Source organism: Babylonia areolata, chromosome 1, assembly GCF_041734735.1.
Source record: "Babylonia areolata isolate BAREFJ2019XMU chromosome 1, ASM4173473v1, whole genome shotgun sequence".
Lineage (NCBI taxonomy): Eukaryota > Metazoa > Mollusca > Gastropoda > Neogastropoda > Buccinidae > Babylonia > Babylonia areolata.
In genome coordinates, this window is record NC_134876.1 from 65,854,919 (window position 1) to 65,873,633 (window position 18,715).

The 18,715-nt window shown below is 45.3% G+C and overlaps 1 protein-coding gene across 6 annotated transcripts in view; it reads left to right on the plus strand.

Moving 5' to 3' along the window:
- LOC143285781 (uncharacterized) overlaps positions 1-18,715 on the plus strand; it is a 73,547-nt gene that overhangs the window by 18,894 nt on the left and 35,938 nt on the right. For all 6 annotated transcript variants that reach the window (XM_076593240.1, XM_076593209.1, XM_076593216.1 and 3 more), the window contains exon 3: positions 15,980-16,051. In XM_076593240.1, the coding sequence (XP_076449355.1) occupies positions 15,980-16,051 (72 nt within the window). The remainder of the gene's footprint in view (positions 1-15,979; positions 16,052-18,715) is intronic.

The following is an 18,715-nucleotide window of genomic DNA, read 5'->3' on the forward strand; positions in this document are numbered from 1 at the left end:
ATAAGAGAGAAAGGCCAGAAAGAAAATGTGCTATCGAAATCTCCCGTTTAGTCACCGTCTTTTAGTTAGTAATTAGTTTTAGCATTTCGTGGTTACTGTGGATGACGTACATTATGTTGCATTGCGATGTCATTGACATCTTCGCGGCATTTCGAGTCAGCCAAGAGCTTGTGTTACTGACGACGGACCGCGGAAGGGATGGCTGACTGCTTGACCAGCCATGCGTTCGACCCAGATGTGCAACCGTAATTTCATCCAGAAATGCTTCGTTGCTTTTTGTGTGTGTGTGCTTTTTTTCTTCTTCATTTTGCCTGTCACTCATTCCTCGATCGCTTTCCCTTTTCCGCCAGTGAAAATTTGTCAACAAGAGTTTGCGACGTTGTTGTTACTGTTGTTTTTCTTCATTCAGGAACATTGAATTATATGTCTGTATAACTTAATGTATCTCTCTGCTTGTGTGTGGAGGGGGGGGGGGGGGGGGGGGAGAGAAGGAGAAGAATGTTAGTATGTCAGCCATCTTCCTTTGCACTATTTTCACCTCTCTGTACGTCAGATTTGCCATCTCTGTGTCACCAGATGGCAGTGGCTAGTATTTCAGTATTGCACAGCTGGACCCTCGAAAGTCGAACGTACCCCCAACCGATACACATCAGCTCTTGCCACCTGCCCAAATTTCGTATGAACCAGCCAACCTCGTCGCTATCCAGTTTAGATTATGACCTTTCGGTGCATATCTCCATATCTCCACCCGCCCTTAGCTCCCAACACACACTTTTCCACCCCACCCCTGACACTGCAAATGGATGCATGTTTCCCACGTGTTCCAGAAATAGGCCTTTGGAATTGGTCTTTCCGCTTTTATTCTGTTTGAGCCTCGAAGGAACTGTTTCGCTGTGTGTGTGTGTGTTTGTGCGCACGCGCGCGCGCGCGCGCGTTCGAAAGGTGAGACAGATGGGAGAACCACTCACCCCCACCTCCCCAACTCCTTCGCCACCTCTTCTCCGCCCTGCTAGCACATCAGTAACTGATGTCTGCACGTTATTTGGCTTCCGGTTAGTTGTCGCCGGTTAATAGAAAGCTCATGTTTTTGAGAGGAGAGAGAGAGAGAGAGAGAGGGGGGGGGGGGGGGGAGAGAAAGACGGGGGCAGACGAGACAGACAGACTGACAATGACATATTGTTGCAGTATGATAAAGGTAACTGTCTGACAGTGACAGATAGTTGCAGTATGATAAAGGCCCCCACATCCCACCCACTGTACGTTTGACATTGTTGCTTGTTCAGCCAACCGCACAGGTCCATATGAAAACTGCGTTGAGAGACAACAGTACAAGAGGAAGGGGAATACAAGAAGGGTGGGAAGGGGGTAGAGGAATAGAAGAAGGGGGCAGAAATGGGAGGACGAGAGCCGGGAGGGTTCTGGAGCTTGTAAAGAAGCCTGACGGTACGACCTTTGTACCGACCGGGACTTGGGAGTTCACTGAACAGCATGGTGAACTAGATTGTCAGCTGTGCCCAGTCTGGGTTTTTTGTTTGTTTGTTTTGTTGTTTGCTTGTTTTGTTGTTTTGTGTGTGTGTGTGTTTTTAAATAAACACGCGTAAGAAGACGACACATGTAAGGCAGGAAATTAACAGCTAATTCTTTCTCTGCTTGCTTTGTTTATTTTATTTTCATTTATTATTTTTCCTTTTCAGGTTCGTTTTCTTTGTGAGCGTTGTTCGAGAGTTGTCAGAGCTTTGTGTAAGAAAGAGGCCCTTTTTGTTTTGATTTGTTTTGTTTTCCAGTTCAAACGCACATGTTTGCACGAATGAGAACAGAACGAAAGGAGACACAAGGGCGACAACCGCACGTACAAAGTCACAAAGTGTAATTTTATATAGGGAGGCATGAGTATGACTATGCAATTTCGATCCCAACAGCTTGTGAGAAATGCAAAGCAGTGATGTCAGCGAGATGTATTTTACTTTGTATTTATTAATTTATTGAATATATTTTTTGACAGAATACCACACAATCACGTAAAGCAATGAGTTGAGTACAAAAAAAAGTGGGGGGGGGGGGGGGGGGGGGGGGGGGCACAGGAGTCATTTGGATACTCGAGACATTTTTTGAAACCTTAATAGTACTGTGCAAGTGGGGGATGGGATGGGGGCCAGAGGAGTCATTTAGATATTCTGGACAATTTTTGATACCTTAATAGTACTGTGCAAGACTTTTTCATGTTTAAACTTAAAGCGCATGTGTGTTGGTTTTTGTTTTGTCATGTTCGTTACATGTGTAAATATCTGATTTTCTCAAAGGTGTGCTTTCTGTAGTTCATTTCACGCATTGGAATACCATCTCATTCCCCGCCCCACCTCTCCGCAGGATTTGGTTTGGGTGCTTGTCCATCCAGGTTTTATCCTGTATATGCGGAGAGTCATTGGTCTTGTTGCAGAGATAATCCCCCCCCCCCTCCCGCCGCCCTGGCACTGCTATTTGTGTGTGTGTGTGTGTTTCCAAGTTCTGTCGCTTGAATACGTCATATCAGTTTCAGTTCTGTTCCACGGGAACTGGTCTGTAGTGTTGGAATTATGGGACTGTGAGGTTGTTTGCTCGCTGTTTCTAATGCTTCTTCAAATACCTTTACACCTATTGAAAGAAATAAAGAAAAAGAAGAAATAAAACATCCTAAGATGAACGAAGTATACAAAAAAGATAATCAGCAGTTCAGAGAAGAAAATTCGGGGCCATAAACAACCCCATCCCCACCCCGACACACACACACACACACATACACTCTCATCCCCTCATCCCCAAACATAAACAAAAATCCCGGTGAGGTCTGCTTAAATATTGTCAGAAAGAGAGAGAGCTAACAGCTTACAAAGCTGCATGAATGATAATGCATTTAAAGGATATTTTTTACATACGCACGCCAGGGCGCCGTCATGGCCCGGTTACGATCAGGGCTCGCATTCAGGAAGCTGTGAATTTAAATCCCCGGTTACCCTTTAAAAGTGAACATGGCAGTCTCGTTGCTCACAAGTCAATGGACTGTTGTCATTCAGGTGGAGTCAGTGAACTGTTAGATTTTTATATGCTCCTCCCACATTCCTTCACGCCCCCCACCCCCCACCCCCCCGCCTTTCATCACCATTTCTAACCTTTCCCTAATCTGTTTATATCTGTCGACCATATCACTGACGTGTGTGTGTCGACTTGAATTGCACATGAATACGCCAAACTGTCTGCAGATTGTTCTTGACTGGCGACGGTGCATCTGTCGGGCATTGGCTGCGGGAAACTGAAGCGGAGAAAGGTTATTTCTGGTTTGTTATGCCGGGTAGTTTGCTGCGTAAATGAATACAAAGCAGTATAAAACCGTTCACACAACATGTTCATTTAGCTAAGCCGAAGTTCTGCTATAGTTGTAGTTGCTGACGTTGTCGCAGTGATGAGTACAGCCTCATCCAAGTCTCCCTGTTCATACCGGACACACGTTGTCAAAAGTTTTCACTTTAATAACCTTACTTAATTTCTAAGGGTTCAGCGTAACCTGTAAGATGGGCACGAGGAAACGAGTGCATGTAATTATATTTAATGCCTTTGTCTTGAAACGAAAAACGAATGTTTCACTGTCAGACATGAACGAAAAAAAAGCGCTTGGAAACGGAGTTCTACACACACACACACACACACACACACACACACACACACACACACACCATCCTTTTGACATGGAAGAAGACGTTTTATGTTTTCACGCTTCAGCAGTCCGTCTCCCTTCCAGTACTACTCACTCCCCCCCCCCCTTCCGAACCCCCCTCCCTCCTCATCTCCAGTCACTCTCCCCGCACCCCAGACTTGAACTCCCCTCTATCTCCCCCTCGCTCCAGCTCCCCCCCCCCCCCCCCAAATCTTCCGATTTAAGTTGCTGTTGAACGACTGCCTGAGCTGCTACGCACGCAGGTGCATGCAGAACAAGTTTGTGCGGGAACAAGCCATTCACAGCCGCAATGGGTTTGTTTATGACGAAGTGAGGGGCGATTTTATGAGCCACAACGATGTTGAGCGTGGGCTGTACCGCTTGCAACAAGCTCTCCCAGTCTTCCTTCCACCCCACCCCCACCTCCTTTTCTGCCTGAGGAGAAAAAAAGAAAAGAAAAAGAAAGTCTTATCTTCTCAGTTTTGCTGTATATTAGTTAAAAGAGTCGATGATGGCGTAGAGCTGGAGATCGCATCAGTGTGTTATGATTTCGATCCGCGAGTAAGTGAGCAGCGTGCAAAAGTCGTGGTTCAAACACATACACACACACGCGCGCGCGCGCTCAAAAAGTAATTAAAAGAAAGAATCGACAGTTTACTTCAAACTTGACGTTTTAAGAGATGGGCAAAAAACAACATGCGTGTAATGATGATTGATCGATGAATTAATCACGGCTTCTATTTGCTCTCGTACCGTGTCACTTTCCCCTCGTTCGTTCCCATTGAAACTTCCGTTTTAGTGAACATGTGTTTTACATGCATGACTGCTCATGGGGTTGAAAACGAACAGTGCGTGACCGGGGTGAGATGGGGTGACAGGGGTGGTCATGAGCGAGTTGTGACTTTGGGAAACAACGGGGGTTAATCTCTGAATAGAAAATCGTACTGTCTCAGCATTTTATTTCAGAAATCGAACTGACTCGGCTGTTTATTTCAGTCGGAGTTTAGTGTAAACAGCAACAAATCTGTTGTCTCCATATTTTGTCACTTGTGAGCTGTTTTCTATTCCAACGTCTGGAAATCGCTCTGTAGTGGACGACGTTCTTGAGAACATGGTGTTGAGGGCGTTACCATTTCAATCACCATTGTTGTTGGTTCCCCCTGCCTACCACAAGGGGCGATTTCGATGCTATAGACACCTCATCTGCAGATGCGTAAACAGTTACACAGCAATATAGAAACCACTGTCCCTTGCATGGCTTGCAGACGGTCTGATTGAATACATACAGTGACATCTCTGGGATACGGCTTAATATTTGTAAAGCCGCCCTTGTTCCAGTAACATTTAATGGAGCGTGTGGCTTGCAAGGCCCATGAAACGTCTCTACCGTCAGACAGATTTTTGTGCCATAACCTCAGCGATTGGATTCATTGGCACATAGCCACAACAGACAGGTCTTTTAAGTTTGTGCGGCCCATCCCCTTCGAACAGCATGGCCTCTCCTGCGAATTCGTAGGCGTCAGTGTTAAAACATGGAGGGAAAACAACAGCAACAACAACAAGACAAACTATATCTCGCGTCCTCAGACCCGAAACGTCACGCATCACCAATAAATTCATACATTATTGCTCGTACTAAAATAGCACATGAAGTCTTCTCTTTTGCTTTTTATTGTTTATGGTCATATTTAACAGAGAATGATAAAACGGAGAAATAACTGCCTAACCAAATATTGCTAATTTGGATCACACATCAGAAAAACTGCAGTCACCTGTCTTTGAAACGCCTCATTTTTTCCCCTGTCAGGTCTGTATGACGGCAGCCACAGTAAATGACGATACAACCCTGTCGTTCACTCGGAGGGAAGCCATGTCCCACCGCATTTCTCTGTTTTTTTTCTTCCCCCCCCCCCACCCCCCCAGTCGGCGGAGACCTTATACATGTCGCGAGTCTCCCTTGCCATCCCCCCGTTCTGACCAGTCACGTTTAACGACCTGTGATAAAACTGGAGAAATCCTGTCACTTGTGTGTTATAAACCTCTGCCAAACAACAGCCTGTCGAAACGGGCAGAGAAACTACTGTTTCTTGCATTCTCTTTGCACGGCGCCCCATACGCCCCTCGCCTCTATCGGGTTTTTTTTGTTTTTTTTCTGACGGATTTAATTTGTGACGGCCTCCAAGAGCAGCAGAGACATCTTATCACTGTGCTTGAACCCAGCTGCATCGATTTTAATTTCATGGGACCTCGTAAAACACAGCGCTTAGGGTCCATAAGTCTGTTTGGGACAGTGCACGTGCACCCACGAACGAAACTGCTAACTAGTTTTTGTCTCGTCTTTCGCTGTCCGTCCGTCTGTCTGACATGTTTGCGCAGGGCACTGTGGTTTATAATACACTGTCAGGAACGACCTGACTAAGGAGAACATGAGCACCCCAGGAGCTCCCACGCTCTCAGCAATGAATATATATATATGTGTGTGTGTGTGTGTGTATTTTCCAACAACAAAAAGCGCTGTCTGTCTTACACACGCACATACACACGCACACACACACAACAACAACAACAACAACCGCGCACACGAAACCGACACTCGCGAATGCGCACGCGCATAGACATCACAGATACGTGGAACATGTGTCAATAACAACAATAAACAACGGCTACAGTAACACTGATGACGGCGATTACTCAGAATCGACCAGTGCCACGCCGACTATTGATGGACAAGTCTAGAATAAATCGTTCGACTGTTGCTTGTCTTGCCTCCACGGATCAAACTGAACACCGCGCAGAGCAGGTCCGAATAGCCCATGCCCATTTTTCCGTCTGCTCTTTAATGGTGCGGCCACCCTTCGTGGTCTTTTGAGAGATCGACAGTTGCGCCTGCCCGGCTTTCTCGTTTCGCTAATTCGACTCCCCTCCCTCTTGAACACGCACGCATACACATACGCGCGCGCACGCACACACGCGAGACGCAAAAACGAACTTCTAATTCGAAGCCTCCAAGAGGTTTAGGACGAAGCATCATGATTATGGTGTTAACGTTTAGACATAGTATGCTGTTTGAAAAGGGTTAATCTGCCGCACATGCATAAACTGAAAATTGTGTGTGTATGTGTGTCTGTCTTTGCGTGTGTTAGAGAGAGAGAGAGAGAGGTCACTAGTTTCTGGGATTAAAAAACAAAAAACAACTTAAGAGTAACTATTGTCTTTTCAAGTGAATAGGCGAACTAGGAATAGACGTATCAGGATCACCAAAATCAGTGATGGTCGAATCGAAAAACATACGAAGTTGGATGACGCCATATCGCAAGGTTTCATCGTCGAAACCGTGGTAAATCAACGATCTACTACGGCCATTGTGGTCTGGACCTCAACAGTCACACGTACGTCCGCCCCCCTCCCTTCTCCCATGTCTCTTGTGTGTGTGTGTGTGTGTGTGTGTGTGTGTATCTTCACCTGCTTGTGGTAGTGAGGACAGGTTTTATTTACGAGTGGATTTTTCCTGGGTCGCGTAGGTTTATGTCCCAGCCTGTTAAGAGAAGAGGAGGTGCTGAGTGTCTTTAACAACACACGTCCAACTCATCTCAGCGACGCTCGCCTGCCTCTCAACCCCCCCCCCCCCCCCACGCCCCCCCCCCCCCCCAAAAAAAAAGACAGAAAAAAGAAACTGCCTCCCCTTTTCCCTCCAACACCCACTCCCATTGGAAGCTCATGTTCCGTGTCTTTCTCTCTGAATGTCTGTCTGTCTGTTTGCCTGCATGCTTGCTTGTCTGTCTGTCTCTGTCTGACTGTCTGTCTGTGTCTATGTTTACCTTATCAGAGTTTATACGTGGTGATTGGTACCAAGCACAGTCTGTCTTGCTGTATTAAATAAGGGTTGTGATCGAAACGTGTATTGTCTTGCAGGGGAAGCATCATACCTATTTACTTATTCGTGCACGGTTGTGACTATGAATTTGCAAACCGCCCACGATGACAAGGGCATGTGGCCTGTAACACTTTTCTGTCTGTCAGTCTATATCTCTCTCTGTCTCTCTCTCTCTGTTTGAGTATGTACGTGCCGGCATGCGTGCGCGTGTGTGTGTGTGCGTGCGCGCGCGCGCGCGTGAAACCCCTCATCTGTTTCTGTGACCCCCCCAGACAAGAACCAGGAATTAATTTCGGCCAGTTGGGACTGACAGCTCCGCCACCGCGTGGGGTTTACCGAACGTGGCGGGCTGATCCCCTTGCCACAACTGCGAAATATAAAATAAAACAGAAATAAGAATGAAAATACACCCCAGGATGACTACAAGGGGTTCTTTGTTGACGCTGCATGTGCGGGACAAGCAGCTTTATGTGCTGGGATTACTTGATTGGCTGCCTGCCCTGTGTCTCTCTTCGCCCCTCTTCCTCACCGCCCCCCATCTCTGCGCACCCCCTCTCCCCCCTCCCCCCTCCCCCTTTTTTTTAAAAAAGGGTTTCTTACGGAGGCACGATGATTTTCTTAGAAGTAAATGGTAGGGGAGGGGGGGGGGGGATAGAGGTCATTTGTGTCAGAAAACTCCACGAGGTCGAGTCTTGATGCCACACGGAGCTACTTTACAGCTTCTTGTGGGTGATAGAAATAGCCGTTGTCATTCATTTAATGACTAAGTTTAGTATAGAGGCTGATGTGCTTTTTTTTCTGGAGGTTAATGTGCTTTAAAAGAAGAAAAACAAAAACAAACGAAAACACTTCAGTTCAGTTTAGAAACACGGATGAGATGAAGATTACCATCCAGATCATCATCATCATCTTGATCAGTTTTCAAGTGGCGATGTTGATTCGTTTTTGGTACTTGCAGCTGTGTTAGGGGTCAGTTGGATAACGGGAGTCTGCTCTGAAGGTCCACCACAACCACCACCCCACACACTCGCACACACAGACACACTCTTATAAAACGGAGACAGACAGACACGCGCACACACGTGGGTTTTTGTTCGGTCCGTAAAATCACGAATCAAGACTTAGTGGACAGGGGTCTGTCTGCTTGAACACAGTTGTTAACATGTTAAGAATTGGGTGGGTGGGTGTGTATGAGTGGTGGGAGAAGGAGGGAGCACCAGTGATAAAGTTAACAACCCCTTTTCACAAACCATAAAGTGGAGCGAAGACAGTTCCCGTAAATCTCTGTCCTTGCATTGCCATGGGACGTTGACAAGAGGCGACACTGACACATCGCAGGTTACGTGGTGGCAAATTATGCCTTTGTGACATGAGGCAAATACGTGATGAACAACGAGCTAGAACTAGTTATTACTCCCACTTGCAAAACCTGCCAAGTGGGACAAGCCAAAAGGTTCAGGAGGAATGGTGTGTGAATCGGTCAAGGTGAGGTGCAATCAGGGGCGTTTCTTTTTGAACTGTTGTCATGTAATGAAGAAACTGTTGGGTTTTTTTTGTTTGTTTGTTTTTAACAGCCTGTGGTCTTGTCTTTGTCAGTCTCTCTAGCTGTCATCATGAACACATCTGTTTTTGTTGTTATCTCTCTCTCTCAAACTCCCCCCCTCTTCTCCGTCTCACATCTATGCTTCTCAGTCTCTCTGTCTGTGCCACTCCCTCTCGCTCTATCTCCCTTCCTCCCTCTCTCTCTCGCTCTCTGTCTCCCCCTTTGCTTGTTTGTGAAAGCTACATGTAATGCAGAGTGCAATTCCGTCAGAAATCGCTTTGTTGGTGTATCCTGTCGAATTATCCAAGCATCAGATGTGAAGATCAAACAGTCCCTTGCGATTTTTATTTTCTTCTTGGCAGTATATTTCCACATACAGCCTTTTATCTTCCCAACTTTCATTGGCAGCTTTTAGGGTACCCCCCTCCCCCCACCTTTTGTTTGTTTGTTTATCTTTTTCTCTCTCGTGGACTAGAAACTCTACCAAATAACAATTTATTTTAAGTGGTGTTTTGCAGTATCAGGACATAGCCGGAACTTCTTGGGAGGGAAAAGAGAGAGAATCCTCGGCCTCCTTCCTCTTTCCTAGAACGAACACACACACACACACACACACACACACACACACACACACACACACACACACAGAGAGAGAACATGTAGCTGAATTGATGATCGACAATCAGTTTAGCAGCGTGCGACGAGTGTGTTGCCAAAAACAAACCAACAATAATCAGTAAATAAATTAATAAATTTATTAAGAAAAAAAACACACAAAAAACAACAATGTAGCAGGGATCTGTCCTCTGTTAATTGTCATCGTCAAAAAACAGCACAGGTGCGGCTCAGTGTTGTGTTTAATTTCACAGTTGTTGTTTTTGTTTTCCCCCCAAAACAATTCACGCGAGATACACACGCGTACAACAGGCAGGACAGCAAGAAAAGTTTATATTGTTTACTGAGTGTTAACACAAATCTGTGTGGCACCTAAAAGAAAAGCAAAGCATGATGAATTTTTTATTGTGGCGTTTTATTATGGGACGACATTTAATATGGTTTAGTATAAAAGTGCTTATTTTCCAGGAGGAAAACACGTCTCGATTCAGTGCAATGGTTGCATCGACTTTAAATAAAGATGCATCGTTTTATCGAATTCTGCATTGGAGAATTCTTTATCGGTCTAAAAGCGCTTGAAGCAGCTATAAATGCTATGTTCATACTAGCCTTGCATTGCACTTCGCTACGAAATCAAATTTTGATCAACTAAGAATTTTTTGCACACACACACACACACACACACACACAGAGTTTTTTCGCAACTGATGTTGCGACATACTGTTGACTGCTATTTCCGCTCTGAAAGTACTTTAAAGACTGATCTCTTCACCGTGTTTTCTCAAGTTATTCTCGTCCTCCTCCGGAAGGAAGAAGAAAGTGTTTGTGATTATGATTGGGGAGGGGGGGGGGGAAGTTGGGGAAAGCAGGAAGTTCCGGTTCAGGCGAGGCCGGTCAGGGTTGAAGGCCCAAAAATGAAAATAACAGGGAAGCAGCGGAGTCCGACCGTACGATGTGTGTGCGACACGCTGCTTTACTGTCTGACGTGCGCAACTCCACCATCTCCACACTCACACCTTCCCACTTCCATCGTATGCGCGCGCTCTCTCTCTCTCTTTCACGCGCGCGTGCGCGCTATCATCTGAAGAAAATGCCCAAGGCCCCCCCCCCCCCCAAAAAAAAAAAAGTTCACGGAAAGGGAACAACCACGACCTCTTTTTCGATTGACCCGAATCAGTTTTGAATTAATAGCTGGCAAAACAGCACGTCTTGAAAAGCTGACCTTTTGAGAAACAGAAAAAAGGGGGAAAACAACAAAAAACAAGCAAGCAAACAACATCGCCATCAACAACAAAACAAACACCTGATTATCGTCATCCTGCATAAAACAAAAACAAAACAAAACTTAAAAGAAAAAAAAGGGGGAAAGGCGTACAGCCAGCACGCATTCTTCACTCACGTCCGTCCGTGCTTGCGCACAAAGGAGAACAGGGAAGAGAAGTGTTGGAGTCAGCCTTTTTTTTCTCTCTTTTTTCTTATCCCAGCTTCAGACCTCAAGACTGACTTGGCAATAGCTCTTGGCAATAGCTGGTTAATTTTCAGTCTTCAGACCTAAAAGAAAGAACATAAAAGTGTTGTACGTTTCAACTGTTGTTGGCAAAGCCGTCTGTGGTTGTGGTGTTTTGTGATGGAATGCACTCACTACACCAGGCCCGTGGCGTGGCCCACGAGACACACACACACACACACACGCACACACACACACACACACACACACAGAGGAAGGCGTGTGTTTAGGTAGAGGGTGTGTGTGTGTGTGTGTATGTGCGCGCGCGCGCGCGCGCAAGGCAGGAGCGTAAAAGTAAAGTGTACAAGCGCGCAAGGGAGCCCGCAGGACAAGAGTTTTCCATTATCTTCAGATCATTGACAACTTTTCGATTTTTCTTTTCTTTCTTTTATATTATATTTTATTTGACTTCATCTTGTTTGACTGTTGGGGAGATGGCAGAAGATAAGAAGGAAAGAGAAGAAAGCAAATGAGAACCAGAGAGGGAGTTGGGGGTGGGGGGTAAGTTCTGGAGATAAGTATTACTTTACAACACTGTGACGTGTTGAGTTCAACGATCTGACAGCTTTCGCTCTCAAAAATATATTCAGGTTTATCAGGTCTATTGTTATCCGTGCGTTAAATGTGTAACTGCCGCTGTGTGTGTGATTTTTTGCTCAAAATAAAATTTCTGACTGGATAATGACACTTAGGGGGATTAGGCGAGTTGGATTTGCCTTGGGCAGTTTGGGAATTAGATATTGGTTGATACATAAAAAAAAAAAAACGTGTGCTGTCTCTCTCAATCTCTTTCCCCAGTATTTCTCTCTCGCTGTCTCTGTCTCAGTGTTCATTGTCTTCACCCACCCACTCGCTCTGTATCAGAATTCGTGGATCTGTGTGTGTGTGTGTGTGTGTGTGTGTTTGTGAATCTGGTTTATCGTAATTGTGTATGGGATTATTTTTAGTATTTAGATATATGATCTTTGCGTTTACCCGTTATTTTTTGTGTGTGTGTGTGTGTGTGTGTGTGTGTGTGCATTCCTCAGAGATTGTTGCTTTGTATATATTATTATAATGAACTTTGTTTCGCGGGCGCGTGTGTGTGTGTCGGGGGTGGGGTGGGGGGCGCACAAGAGAGAGAGAGAGAGGTGGTTGTGGTGGCAATTTTGTTTAGTTTTTACGCTTTGTCAGACGTTTCAGCTTTTCATTGTGCATCGCAGCCCGTTTCAACACTCAAGTTACACTGTCCGAATGTACACATTCAGTCTTTTTTATGGTTTTCCCGTGAACCTGTAGCTATAAAACAGTATTTAAAAAAGTAATAAATAGTTCTTGAAATATACAAATAAAAAAAGGGTTCAGTAACCTCCCAACAGTATGTCTCTAATTGTGTGTGTGTGTTCGCGATCGTGCGTGCATACGTGTTACGTGTACACGCGTAAAATATGAGAAAGCTGCTCGGCTTTTCGTGCATGGTTATAATTATATTCGGCACTCGAGCAAATATCTTGCAGCGTTGTCCATGAGTGAGTTCATTTGAAAATGCATGCATGCACACATGAGATTATTTTAAGGTCACGGCTCAGCTGCCCGGTCACGGACACTGAACAGTGTCTCCTGTTGCATGCCGTGCCGTGCTGAGTATGATCAGCCAGCCTGAACAGTCGTGTTAGCTTCGGGGCCACTTGAAAGCATTGCGTCTAAGAATAAAACAAGCGAGATTGCCCTGAGAGACAGCAGTATAAGTCATGACATTGGTGGTAAATAGGAGAGAGAAAAAAAAAGGGGGGGGGGGAGAGAGAGAAGAGAGAGAGAGAGAAGACGGGGGTGGTTGATCTGAGATAAGTATTAGCAAGGTCGGTTGAATGGTCGTTTTAAATGATAGACATGAACTTGGTTTACTTAGAGCGTCTGTACAAAGTCCCATTTCACATTCATTCGTTCCAACGATCATCACCAGAAGTTCTGCAGGACGGCTTGTGAACCCATTCATGGCACGTTGAGGGTTGATACGTCACGCATCTCAGATCCAGTAGGGGGAAAACATGGGGTTATGGGGATGAGTGTGAATATGTATGTATGATTCAGACAGACATTAAGAAATTCACATTGACGGTTGTTCATAATGAATGTTCAGTATAAGAGCATGGGACAGACGTGGTCTCAGTGCTCAACTTGGCCGAAAGAAATCTTTGGTGGTGTGCATTCCTGTTGCTAAATTTCAGTCTCTGTGTGGGTCTGTCCGTATCTCTCACAATCACTCTCCAATACATACCGTTGAAATTATAAACAAAACAGATCCAGTCAATTTAGATAAACGCTACCAATGGCATCTACATTACTCACCCCCTCTCCCCCCAGGCTCTCCTTCTGTCTTTGCCTCAGTGTCTGTCTCACTGTATCTCTTTATCTCTGTCTGTTTCTTTGTCTCGTGTGTGTGAGAGAGTGTGTGTGTGTGTGTTGTACCCCCCAACACACACACACACACACACACACACACACACACACACACATTGACACAGGATAGCACTTCTCAAAATAAACCTACTCCTCTTCTGTGGTCTCATGTGATGCCTTTTTTCTATCTCCCCACCCCATCTCTCTCTCTTTCACACACACACACGCACACACACACGCACACACTCACTCACTCACTCACTCAGTCTGAGACAATTCACAAAATACCCCCTACGCCTCCTTCATTGCCCCTGGTAAAAGAAAGAGACGGCAAAAGTAGGGCTGGTACAGGGAAGAGGAGCGGAGGCTAGGCTACAGTCTGAAGGTTCATATACATAAAATGTCTTATTGCATTTCCAACTTATGTTTAAAGCATTGGTACAGTTGTTGCTCCGGCCCTCCTCCCCCCCCCCCTCTCCACGCCGCCCCCCCCCCCCTCTCTCTCTCTCTCTGATGTCGTAATTCTTATTCTTATCCAACACAAATGGTGTTAGTTAACGAATCCGAGTCTGCTCTTTTGCCTGTTAAGTATGGTGTACCTCAAGGCTAGTATTACAAGAGAATATCAGTAAGTTAGTTATTTGGTCAGAACTGAACCATATGTGTCTTCATCCACAGAAAACTAGTTTTTGATGATCACCACTCGACAGAAGCGTCAAAACATTTTCGACGATCATGGTCTGATCACATTTCTTTGTTATGTAAAAATGTAGCAACAAAAAAAGAAAAGAAAAAAAAGCGTGTGCCAGCTGAATAAAATAAAGCATTTCTTAAATGTTCATTCTAGAAAAATGTTCTTTCATGCATACGATGAATCTCATATAAATTATGCATCCAGTCTATCGGATTCTGCAAGTTAAAACATTCTTAGGCCACTGTCTAGTCTTCACAGACGTGCAATAAGATTAGTTCTCCTGAAGTCCTCCACGTTGACTCCAGACGATTATCTTCTATTGGATATTCTCCCATTGAAATGTAGATTAAAATACAACAAAGCAGTTTTTATGTTCAAAATCGTATCTGGTTGTGCTCAACCGTCAATTGTCAGTAAATTTCAAATAAACGAAAATCGCCACGTCCATAAGATTATGTTACCCCATCCAATAATTGATCTGTTTAAATCAAGTCTGTCATACTCAGGCGGTTTATTGTGGAATAATCATATCAGCCATTCTCAATGTCCAAACTAGTCTTGATGGGTTTTTTTTGGTTTTGTTGTTGTTGTTGTTGTTTTTGGGTTGTTTTTTTTTAATGTACCATTCAGAACTCATGAAAGAATTTGCGTATACAATGTCTTAACCTTTCCCACTCTCACACTCTGTGTGTCTGCCTGTCTGTCTCTGTGTCTGTCTGTTTCTCACTCTCCCCTCCCGCCCCCCGTCCCCCCCTCTCTCTCTCATGTCTGTCTTTCTGTCTGTCTGTCTCTCCTTGTCTCTTCCTTCTTTTTTCTTCTCTTGCTTCTAAGTATTAATTGTGCATGTACGTATGCTCGTCTTTTTCTTGGGACAGAATTGAAATTTATTCATGCAGTGTCATGCTTTTCTATTGAGTATTTGTTATGTTTTCCCTTTTCGTGAGGGCAGGATGAAAACAAGCCATTTGTGCTTATTCTTTTTTTCCCTCAATAAAAAAAGATTCGTTCGTTCGTTTTCTCAGGAAATTGGACAATTAAAAAAAAAATTTTAAATAAAAAATCACAATATCTGTGGACAATATCTATAGATATCACTGGATCAGGTGGTCATCACCATCTGTGGGACAGCATCTGTTTGAGTCACGCGTTTAATTTTCCGGGAGATCTGATGTGGTGATAGTCTGATTCATGGATCTGGCACGGTTTTGTGTGTGTGCGTCTGTGTCTGTCTGCGTTGGTGGTGGTGGTTGTTGTTTTGTTTTGTTTTGTACTGAACCTGAAGAACAAGAGACAGTAACAGAAAACAAGAGGGGAGGGGTGTGGTGGGGGGAGGGGGGAGGAAGCCACATGTCAAAACACCCAAACAACATGCAAAATCACAATCAGCATAGAATCAGTAACAAGACAAGAACGAACAAACCAACCAAATACACGAAGGATGGACACAGTATGGTCCTGTCATCCCTGGTGACGACGAAAAAACAACAACAAAACAAAAACAGTGGCCCCGTAGATACGAAGATGAGTACCTTAGTGGTGGTGGTGGTGTGTGTTGTGTGACGAGCTTGATCGATCATTGAGCAGTAACTGTAATGATGACCGTAAGTTATATAAGAATACAAACTGTGAAGTGACGTATTCATGATGGTGGTTTTGCCTGTTGTGTGTGTGTGTTGCAGTCAACACGTCCACCCCGCCCGAGAGAAAGTGGCTTCCAGTGGCGACCAACCTGGATAGGACCCACCCTGCTGGTAAGTGTGTGTGTGTGTGTGTGTGTGTGTGTGTGCATGTGTGAGTGTAAAAATGCAAGTGTGTGTTTGTTGGTGGGGAGGGGGAGGAGGGGGGTGTTGAGGCTTTAGTTTTGTTCGCCATTCCCCTCACGACTTTGTTCAGGTTGCGTTTTTGTTTATGATTGTTTTGAAACACTGGAAACAGAGTGTTGGCTAACGCGCCCGCATAGGGAGCGAGAGCATCAGAGTGTACTGGTTCGAATCTCACACAATATTTTCTCCCCCTCCAGTAGGCCTTGAGTGGTAGTTTCCACGCTGGTCATTCGAATGAGACGAGAAACCGGGGTCTCGTGTGCAGCATGAAAGAGAAACACCCGTAGGTGCTGGGGAGGATCCAGAGAAGCACTGTCTCCACCCGCCCTTGGAACAATCCTGCGCCGTCCTTGGAGGCCTGCGCTGTGTTCACGATGGAACGAGAAACCGTGGTCTCGTGTGCAGCATGCACTTAGCGCACGTAAAAGAACCCACGGCAACAAAAAGGTTGTTCCTGGCAAAATTATATAGAAAAATCCACTTTGATAAGAAAGCGAATACACTTTCTCAACAAAAAAAAAGAAGGAAAAAAAAAGGTGGTGTCCTCAATGTAGCAACGCGCTCTCCCCGTGGAGAGCATCCTGAGATGCAGATAAATCTGTACTGAAAAAGAGCAACACAACACAAAACAACACAACACACCCACACTCCCATGATGCGCTATTCGTCTCTGGCTCACGATTTTGCTGCTACCCCCGCCGTATCCCCATCGCATCTCCATTCCCCGGCGCAGGTGCAATTGGCGATTGTCTTGCCGCCCACGATTGTAACATGATTTTCTCCGTGATTTTAACATCCCTTGTCACAGAGAGAGACTGTTACACACACACACACACACACACACACACACAGGCAGACGGACGGACGCCCCAGCCGAAAGGCTATCTAAACATCAGACTACCAGTCTGAGTGTCTTGCATTATGTTCCGGTATACGGCTCAAACATTGCGAGCGGGTTGGTGAAGAAGGATGGAGGTTTGTTGTCCGATTTCCCTGAAAGTCATCATAATCATGTGCCGAACTGCCAGTGCCAGAACTCCCTCCCACTTTGAATCACGTTTGTGAAAATCCTTCGTTGTCGTTAATATCTCAGGAGCCGCCTAAACGTGGGAGTTGCGGGTCACGATTTGCAGAAGCTCTCCCCTCTCATCCTTCCTTCAGAGTGAAAGTCGTGTGTCACCAGCATCCATTTCACTGCCCCTGTCAGTGCTGTATATGTGTTGAAAGCGTGACGTCTTTTATTTTTTGTTATGCTGGAGAAAAAAAAAAGCAGCAAAAAAAAGCTGCATTGCAAAAACTGAAGACTGGTTAGGAGCAATGATTTTACTGCGGGATTGATCGATGAACGGTAAGTACGTAGGTACTTGGAGAGAGAGGGAGAGAGAGAGAGTGTGTTAGCGAGCACATGAAATAATTTATTTTGTTTACTTGCTTTGATTTTGTTCGCGTATTTGCAAGCATTTGTGTATTGTTTGCTCGTTTTGTGTGTGTGTGTGTTTTGGTTTGTTGTTGTTTTTTGGTTGTTGTTTTTTTAATAACTTTTTATAGATTTGTCGTGAGCCAGCCTGATCCTTCAAACCAATCACACTTTGTTTTCTGTCGTTCTCTCTCAGGTTTATGTCTGCAGTATCAGGTGATCACGCTGTTTTTGTTTCAGCTTGTAATAAAACCCAGGGCGTGGGAGGAGGCCAGGCAGAATTATATATTTTGTTTTCGTAAAGAGCAGCCTTTGTCTCTCTCTCTCTTTGTCACTGTCTGTATGTCTGTTCGTCCGTCTGTCTTTCTGGCTGTCCTTCACCCATCCCCACCCCCCTTTGTGTGTGTGTGTGTATCGTGAAGGAAGTTTAATTTCATTAGTCACTTCCTCTTGCACAGGCACAAACATGCGCGCGCGCACACACACACGCACGCACGCACGCACACGAACGACAACCACACACTCAACACACAAGTAAACAGAGTATGCATCCACTGCACCGCAGGGCAGTGTTGTTTGTTCATATGATTAGTCTTGCTTTGCCCCCGTTACGATGTAGAGGAGATGGATGCAAGCAGAAATCTGGAGTGTCAGGTATGGCGCACGCTGACCGTAGTCGGTGTGTTAAATGGAGGGGTGGGGGCGGTAGGAGCAAGAATTTCACAATCTTTTTCTCTGTGTCTCATTTGCCTGGCTGATTTCCCTCGCCAGCTGCTCGATCCTCACCCCCGCTCCTACTCCCCCTGCCCCTCTCTCTCGGTCTGTCTCTGTCTTTCTCACGGTCAGTCGGTTGGTCTCTGTCTCTGTCTCTCTCTTGTCTATCTGTCTGTCCTTCACTTCTGTCTCCATAACACTCTCTCACACTCACTCTTTTTTTCTCTCTCTCTCTAATAGTATACTTCGCCCTCCCATCCACCTCTCCTCTTTTATTTCGTTCTGCCTCTTTCTTTCTCTATTTCTGTCTGTCTCTGCCTCTCCCTCCCCTCTCTCCACCCCACTCTCACCGCCCTTCTCACTGTCTTGCTTTGTCGTTCACCCCAGATCTCATTTCCCCTCCCTTGATGGACTTTCGGAGGAAACTCATATTGCAAAGCATGTATTCTGTCTCACACACA